The sequence below is a fragment of the Mus caroli genome, unplaced genomic scaffold (assembly GCF_978045245.1).
Source record: "Mus caroli unplaced genomic scaffold, Mus_caroli_1 scaffold_3, whole genome shotgun sequence".
In the NCBI taxonomy this organism is placed as follows: Eukaryota; Metazoa; Chordata; class Mammalia; order Rodentia; family Muridae; genus Mus; species Mus caroli.
This window is the reverse complement of record NW_028227258.1, coordinates 95,043,027-95,052,121: the sequence shown is the minus strand read 5'-3', so window position 1 is coordinate 95,052,121 and position 9,095 is coordinate 95,043,027. Positions and strand designations below refer to the sequence as shown.

General features: G+C 41.3%; 1 protein-coding gene across 1 annotated transcript in view; it reads left to right on the top strand.

Moving 5' to 3' along the window:
• The window catches only part of Gfm1 (G elongation factor mitochondrial 1), a 41,860-nt gene extending 32,765 nt beyond the window's left edge, over positions 1-9,095 (top strand). The window contains exons 14-18 of the mRNA XM_021158645.2: positions 1,898-2,060; positions 3,559-3,703; positions 7,453-7,613; positions 8,576-8,629; positions 8,746-9,095. Coding sequence (XP_021014304.1) covers positions 1,898-2,060; positions 3,559-3,703; positions 7,453-7,613; positions 8,576-8,629; positions 8,746-8,877 — 655 coding nt within the window. The 3' untranslated portion in view covers positions 8,878-9,095. The remainder of the gene's footprint in view (positions 1-1,897; positions 2,061-3,558; positions 3,704-7,452; positions 7,614-8,575; positions 8,630-8,745) is intronic.

Genomic DNA, 9,095 nt, shown 5'->3' with positions numbered 1-9,095 from the left:
TTAGCATTCTAGGAAAATGTGTGGTTAAGGGTACGGCTGTTGATGCAAAGCCTGGCTGTGGAGGTAGGTAGCAGTCGCTACTGTCTGTTACTTAGCCTCTCTCCCTCTCTCAGGTCTCACAACTATAAAATAAAGACCAGAAACAGAATTGCTTTCTGGGTTTAGTCTGCGCAAAGTGTTCAACACAGCCTGGCACTGACGTGTTCTCTCACCTGCTTTCCTCTCATTCATAAATGACATTGGTTGTGAGCTAATCCTAGAGGGCTCTGCTGCCTGAAGAGCTAGAGGTGCTGGAGTGCCCTGCCCTGCCCCGCCCAGCCTTGTGGACACTGCTTCAAGTGCCCTGTATTCGAGTTGTTATGTTGTGGAATTTTCAGTTAAGTTTAAGTAGCTGTGCTTAGTTTTAACCACATGGTTAGTTTATATAGTACAGATATAGACTATTTTATCATTAAAATTTGTCATACTTTATTTTGTATGTCACACTGTATAGTAACCAAGGACTTTTTCTTGGAAATAAGAACTCTGATGGCCATAATTAATCATTTAGGCAGTTCCTATTTGATTTTAATATTTGGCATTACCGACATTGTGGTACGGGGGTATATGTGTGCTGAGGCAGGAGTGTGGAGGAAAAGGACAACTTGAGGGACCTTGTTCTGTTTCTACCATGTCCTGGGGATTGAACTCAAGTCATCATCAGCCTTGGCAGCAAGCTGGTTTCCCTGCTGAGCCATCTCTTCAGCCAAGGCTGTTTTATAGGGATGCTATGTTGTTAGACTGAGACTGACTGCTCAGAACCTCAGGAACGCTGGGTACCTGGTGGAGCCTGTGTGCGGCACTTGGACCCCTCCTGTGTGCGTCTAACCTGATCTGACCAGATCTGACAGGATCATGGTGCTTCTCCCACCCTCTGCTTGCCTCTCTTGCTTCTGATGATGCTGGTTTGTCCCTCCTGGAAAAATTCCATTCTGACTCTCTGGGGTTGCCCATCCCATCCTGAAGTTCTGGGCCAGTGGGAGATTTCTGGACAGCAGCTGGACACATTTACATTTACACTTGGGCTGTTTAGGGAGTCTGCCCCTGCCAGGCGTGCATCTCCTACCATTACTTACATTGCCTTTTCCCAAGTCACTTACAGGCACACCCACTAATGTCCATTCTCCTGCAGGTAGTGTTAATAAAAAGTGATTGTCCTCGGAAAGTTCCAGGTTAAAGGAAGAAGCAGCAGGCCTGTGTCCTCGTGTTTCCTGAGACATAGCCGCCTGTGAGCTTGGGTCTCTGATATGCACTACTTGTGTAAAATACTCTGTCCAGTGGCTTGAAGTAAACACTAACTTGTGGTCATTTCTTTTTGAAAGTCTTTTTATGTTCATCATATCATTTCATCATTAATCATTTTCAGGCATTAATTATTACATCTGGCTCAGAATTTAAATCACCGGAGTCAGTAATGCCAAATATTAAAATCAAGTAGAAATTGCCTAAATGATTAATTATGGCCATCAGAGTTCTGATTTCCAAGAAAGAGTCCCTGATTACTACACAGTGTGACACGCACGGGCGGGGTTCCAGAACTGGCTGAGCTCTTTGGAGTGGCGGTTATTAGAAACCTTAGGCTGAGCTTTCTGTTAGAAGAAAGAAACAACCTGCTTAGGTGGTACGTGGTATGTCTCACTTTCACCCCTGAGTAAGAATAGAAAAGAATTTATTCTAAATAACTTCTGTAATAAAATGTCATAGTGTGGCCATCACAATCAAAGGAAAAAGTCAAAACAAAACAAAAAACAAACAAACAAAGCCACCCAATGAAATGTGGATTTTTGTGTAAATCAGTGGGGGTTTATTTCATTTTGCTAATTACTGATGCTCTTTGTTTTCTCCTAATCATTGGCAGGTTTGATTTTACACATAAAAAGCAGTCGGGTGGTGCTGGCCAGTTTGGAAAAGTTATAGGGGTGCTAGAGCCCTTGCCCCCAGAGGACTACACGAAGTTGGAGTTTTCCGATGAGACATTTGGGTCCAATGTTCCAAAGCAGTTTGTCCCCGCTGTTGAAAAGGTAATGTTGAACAAGGCTCTGCGCCACTTGTTTGAAAGCAGGCTACTTGGAATTAAATTATACTTGTGTTCTGTCACGTTTGTGTCTACCGTGGTTCCTTTTAGTTGACCATCTTTACGGGACTGTCCGGCTTTCATCTTAGACCCCTCCAACTCAGTTCACGCTCTGTTAATCTCATCTATAATCTCTCTTCCTAAACTGACACTACCACACTGATTACAGTCAGTTGTTATATTTATGGATACTGTCTTTAGGGGGTCATGGAAGTCTGTGTGTGTGCTGTTGGGGGCATGCGCAGTCGTTAGGAGTCCCAGCACCTGGGGACGGCCCCTGCAGCATTTCTGCTGCTGCTGAACATACTCCTTAGTATGAGTGTTCAGAGCTAGTTTGTTTCTTTGAGACAAGGAGTCTCTATGTATCTCTGAATGGCCTCAAAATCAGAGATTTGTCTCTGCTTCCTTTTTAAATTTGTAAATTGGGAGTGAACTAGTTGCCTGTAGCCTTCAAATATTTGGAGGCCAGGTAAGGCTGTGTGGGAGGAACTGCAAAGAGCGGTGCACACACAAGGGCCGGCACTCGCTCTGCTTTCTGTGTTGCTCGCTTAAGGCTGCTGTACATGCTAAGCAATTGCTTGTTTTGTGGACAGCAGGTTATAATTTTGTTTTCAGTGGTAATAGCATTTTTTGGTAATGTATTTAATTTGGTATACTCTTATTTTAAGATAATATTTTGCCATTCACACACTTGTAAATACCAGACAACTCAAATTCACACAAGAGCAGAATTTACATAGTTTTCAGCATACATAATGTATAATTTTGAAATGTCAGAAATATAATCCACTGTGTGTGTAGCTGTGTGACTGAATTGGGGGAGTTCTATATGTATTTAAGTGACTGAAAATGAATTGCAAACTTATTAGCTGTACTCTTTAAATCTATGCAATTTTTTTTGTATATGAGTTATTCCTCAATGAAGCTGTCTTGTAAAAGGTGAATTGCATTTGGGACAATGAAATTCCCTTTAATTCTAACAACAAGATGTTTTTATGATGTGGTTTTTATGGTGTGATCTGCCAGTATTGCAAAGCAGTACTAGACCTGTAACAGGGACTCGGGACACCGCCAGTGCCCGCACATACATTTGGTGAGGTTAGTGGCCTTAGTCTGCCTTCCCTCCCATTTTCTCATTCTGAAATTAAGGTCCTGCTGTCACTGTAAGGGAGCGTGGGAGCGTGAGCATTAAGTCAGTCCTGAAGTTGACATTCTGGGATGACAGTGATGAGTGTCCTTAGCTTCATGTTCCAGCCAGCTCACACTTTCAGATCTTGAACTTCTCTACAGAAGTGCTCGTCTGAATGCCAGACTTACTGAGAAATGAGAGGTGAAAGACAGCGTGTATCCTAAGAACATGACACTTCTGAGCAATAGCCTCTTTTGGCATTTTGGGCAGTATCTGCAAGTGAAGTCTCAATGCCGTTGCATTCACTCCTTGTTAGGGGTTTCTGGATGCCTGCGAAAAAGGCCCTCTTTCTGGTCACAAGCTTTCTGGGCTACGGTTTGTTCTGCAAGATGGAGCACATCACATGGTTGATTCGAATGAAATCTCTTTCATCCGAGCTGGAGAAGGTGCTCTTAAACAAGGTATGTAGTTTGCTAGTGAACTCTGTATCTGTGTTCCTTGGGAGGCCATCATGGTCTCAAAAGCAGTAGTGTTTGTCTTCCCCTCCCTCGGAATTGGAGGGAGTATGGAAGGTAAGGATGAATGCTTATAGAGCGTTTGAGAGTGAGAGGACCTGGCTGTGTTCTTTCTTGCAAAAATCAAAGCCTGCCCTGTTCTAAATTATCTGGGTATTTGTTTTTAATATGTTTTAAGTTTGTATATAATGTAAAGTTCTAGTTTCAATAGAGAAGACAAGTGCTCAGAACTTTAAGAAGTATTTTAAAGATAAATTAGTCATGTTATTTTAACCGATTTATTTAAATGTCAAGCACCTCATACATTTGTAAGTAATCTCTTCAAATATCACATTTTAAACTGTTAGGCATTATTATGAGAATGGAAATGTGTTTTGAGAGACTTCAGTAAACTTTATCAATAATAGAGACTTCCTGCTAAACTGCTAAGTCTGTCAACAGTACATTTGCTCACACATCATACAGTTATTAAAACTGGGAACCAGAACTCAGGGCAGTTGTGGGCAGGCGTATCTGATTCTTTGCTTTTAATTCAGGGGAAACAAATGACAGGAAAGCAACTTGACAGGAACATTGTCCAGCAAAAGAACTTCACAGTTACCCTGAAGTCTGAAACCTCATTCTCCTCGCCTCTTTATCCATACCTTGCATTTGTCAATTCCTTAGTGATATAAAAAAGGGTCTTTCCATAATAAAATTGATTCACTTAACAGTTCAAAAATATTTCCACCAAAGAGCTAAAATAGACAGGGAGAGAATTAACATCTTGATCATTATTTCATAAGCATTCAGTACATCAGAGTTCTACTGATTCTGATTGAAATGTAAGCTCTTTGAACTTTTTTTGGTCTCAGTTTACATCTCTGGTTACTGTTAGGCAGTGGCCGAGAGGACTGCTGTTTTCTGCACTAGATTGTTAACTCCTTTATTGATTGATTGATTGATAGGTTTTTTTCAAGACAGGGTTTCTCTGTGTAGCCCTGGCTGTCCTGGAACTCACTCATGGACCAGGTTAGCCTCAAACTCAGAAACCTGCCTCCCAAGTGCTGGGATTAAAAGTGTGTGCCACCACTGCCCAGCAATACAAATTAATAATAATTAATGTAATTAAATAAAATCAAGTACAGGAAGTTCTTGCCAAACAGTAAAGGATGTGTGTGTGTATGTATGTATATATATATATATATATGTGTGTGTGTGTGTGTATGTGTATATGTATGTATATATAGGTATATGTATATATATGTATGTATATGTTTATGAATGCAATCTGAAGGCGCTGGATAAGGATGTTGCCTGCTAACTGAGCTTGGTGTTAGAGTGACTTAGATTATTGTGTTGAGTATTATATAAAATAAAATATACTAAAATATGTGACATAGTATCAAAATTAGGAGATAGTTTAGATTTTATGTATTACAGTTTAAACCAAAATTTAAACTTGCCTCAGAGATCAGTCAGTGATATAACTTAGCACTGAAGTGGCAGCTGAGTGTGCTTTGTCTGGTTCGGCTCTATCGCCGTGAGTGTTGCTGTCTCCTCCAGAGAGAACACCTTGCTTATTTTCCCAAACACAGAGCCAGAACCATATCTTTACCTCACTAACCCAGCAGCTCTGGGATCTCTTGCCATTCCATGCCAGGTTTTAGACTTTCTCTTCTCCTTACTGTGTACAAATAGGCCCATCACTTGAACTTCCCCAGACTGCCTGGGAATATTACTTTAAGATGTACCGTGCGTGTGCGCTCGCGCACGTGTGCGTGTGCATACCCTACCTCCCTCCCTCCCTCCCTTTAGGCACAGTGAATACAGTCCTTCCTGTTATCTTGCCTTTGACCTAGAGTTGTGCCTTGCCGCTTGTTTCCCAAGATGTGTGCTTCAGTTGTTGCTCATACAGTCTATTGACTCTTTGTGTGTGCTGTGTCATGATGAGGGCATGAGTGTCCTGACAGTTTCAGCACTGTGGGGAGAATAGAGCCCATGGCAACACTTATCAAGGAAACATTTACAGAATCAGAGGTTTAGTCCATTATCTCATGGCAGGAAGCATGGCAGTGTGCAGGCAGACATGGTACTGGAGGATCCGAGAGTTCAGTACCAGTAAGGTGACTGGATTCCACACTGGGTGGAGCTTGAACATAGGAGACCTCAAAGCTTGCCCTCACAGTGACACACTTCCTCTAACAAGATCACAAGGCCACACCTCCTAATAGTGCCATTCCCTATGAGCCTCGCATTCAAACCCAGGAGTCCCTGGAAGCCATATCTATTCAAACCACCACAGCGCCTGAGCTTATCTTCAGTGTGACCTAGAGCTGAGAGAATTGAGGTTCAGAGCAATTAGTTCCATAACTCAGACTGACATTCTAGTTTAGTGGAGCTTAACGTTAAATCTAGACTAGTCTTAGCCCTTGACTCCCTCCTCATTCAGCCACTTAGCACGTGGCCTCTGATACTACTGTTTTTACTATTGGATTAAAGTAGAGACTCACCAGTATTTCTGTTACATAGACTTACCTTGAGTTAAGTATTAGAATCTATAGTAATTTTAAGAGTGCTATATTCAAATACTGAGACACTACATAAATGGCATAAAAACTTGAACATCTCTGGATTTCTGAGTTTCCTGGTGCCAATCCCCTCCTGTACTGAGGGTTGGTCTTACATGGTTACTCCAACAGTGACTGAATTCGAGTTTGTGGTGTCTTTGGAAGTGCCTGTATGAATATACAGGAATGGCTGCTAGTTAATATCTTATGAACAGTCTGATGCCTCTGGAAAAACTGTGGTCATTTTAAAGCTTACTGGCTTCTGGGTTGTCTTTTCTATGCTTTGTTTAAAACCTTTTATTTGGGGACAGTGCAGCCAGTCTGAGGCTAGTCTGCTCTAACCCCACTACGAAATTTTCGTAAATATTTGAAGTGTAAATATTTGAAGTTTTATTTTACTTTTTCTGTAAATATTAGTCAGTATTTGTAACTAAAACGTGTAGTAGTTGTGTATTAAATGGGACCGAAAAACATACAATGAGTTTTATGTTAAAGTGGTTGTTAACATCTAGTCCGATTTTTTTTTTTTTAGTTATTAGTGAAGAAGCTTAAGATCTAGACAGACTGTTTTCACAAGAATCAAACAACTTGTTAGAGACGGAAACTAAAAGCCCGAGTCTCAGTCCGGCTGTGGAACTGGTCAGCCTAGAAAAAGAAAGACTTCTCAGAAGTGACTTGCTTCTTCTAAGCACCCCCTCTTGCCCTGTGCTGAATTGTTGTTGTGTGTGTGTCTGTGTCTGTGTGTGGGGGCGCGTGCGTGTGTGCATGCGTGCCGAGGACCAGTAAGAAAGAATGGGTTTATGTTGGTCTCCCACGTGACGATTCCAGGGAGAGCAGTTAGCACAGCCATATAGTTTACATAGCGTTGGACTTGATGATTGGTGTTTTCTGTGCTCTGAAGTTTATTGAGATTTAAGGATTTTTTCAAAAGCATGCTAATGGAAATACACCAGAATGAAATGTTATCTTTGGCATTTTCACATAGATAAATGTTACCATTACTATAAAAAGAAAAATGAGTCCAGGGGAACTTTAAGCTTATCATTTTGTACCTTTGGGAAAGTGCCATCTGTCTCATGTAGAGCTGGAGAGGATTTCACTTTAATAACTAATATACTTAACTTTGCTTTTTCTTTCTAAACCTAGCGTTGGCAAATGGCACACTATGCATTATTGAGCCTATTATGTCTGTGGAAGTTATAGCCCCCAATGAATTCCAGGGAACAGTGTTCGCAGGGATTAACCGGCGGCACGGAGTGATTACAGGGCAAGACGGCATTGAGGACTACTTCACACTGTATGCAGATGTAAGTACATATTGACAGACTTACAGGGTTCCTTCACACTGCAGCTCAGGCTAGCCGGGAACTCAGCCTCATGACGTTACCCATCTGGGGTCTTGCTTTAATTAGCCACAGAAGGTAATCAATTGGGCTTGGTTTTGGTAATTGTGGATTTCACACTGGGGTCACAGATATGTCTTACTTTAATTAGCCACAGAAGATAATCAATTAGGTTAGGTTTTGGAAATTGTGGCGCAAACTGAAACATTTGCTTTTGAGTTTGTAGTGTCTGTTTTGTGATTTTCTGTGAAAGCAACTCTTAAGTGCAACAACTAAACATAGGATTCTTTATATCTTGGCTATATATATTTTGATGAATTTGTTAACCTTATTTGTATAGCTGTTTTATTGTGTAATAAGGCTAGGATTTAATTCCCTCATCTGTACCTGTCTTATCTTAAATCTCACAGAGGAGAAAGTATCGGTCACTTTATAAATAGATAGCCTCTAGAAAGCTGTCATTGTCAGTGTATCGTGTAAGTACACACAGGAGGGCTTGGGCACAGCTCAGTGGCAGGCATGCTCTCAGCCTTCATGAGCCTCCAGGTTCTGGGCCCAACGCGTGTCTCTCTCTCTTTCTCTCTCTCTCTTTCTCTCTCTCTCACACACACACACACACACATTCAGTGGAAACTCATTAACATTTTCCCAGAAAAAACCACATGTGAATGTGTGAACTGGACGTAGTATAGGGATAAGAAGGGAAGCCCAGCAGTGGTGTGCCAGTCTGAATAGAAAGATTTGGTATAATTATACCTGTCAAAACAATCTTCAAATAGGCTTTCCTGTCTGGGATCAGCTTTTGCATCTTTTAAACATAAAATTGTCAATAGAAGGCTAATTGTAAGGCATTAAATTGATATATCCCTGTATCTTCCTCATTTTTCAATAAATTGTGCTAAAACACTTTCTATGTTTGTTTTTAGGTTCCCCTAAATAATATGTTCGGTTATTCCACTGAGCTTAGGTCTTGCACAGAGGTAAGCAGCTGTAAAGCGCATTAAACTTCACTTCAGTGCTCTTCAGAAGCTGCTGTGCACGTTACCTCCGTCCTGACCTGCATGAGCACACACATCTCTCTCTCTCTCTCCTGCAGGGAAAGGGAGAGTACACGATGGAGTACTGCAGGTACCAGCCGTGTTCGCCATCTACACAGGAAGAGCTCATCAATAAGTATTTGGAAGCTACAGGCCAGCTTCCCGGAAAAAAAGGGAAAGCCAAGAACTGACGCTCCTCACTCTGAATATACTGACTATTTGACTACCAGACCTGGGGATGATGGAGTCTGCTTGAATGAATTCTGACGGCAGAAACAAATTTAGGAGCCCCTGCTGGCCCATGTTCAGGAGCTTCTATATGTACGCCAAGGATAACTGTCTATTTAAACTGTATTGACTATTTTTATTGTTTAGTAAAAGACCTTAAATAAAATTATATTATTACTGA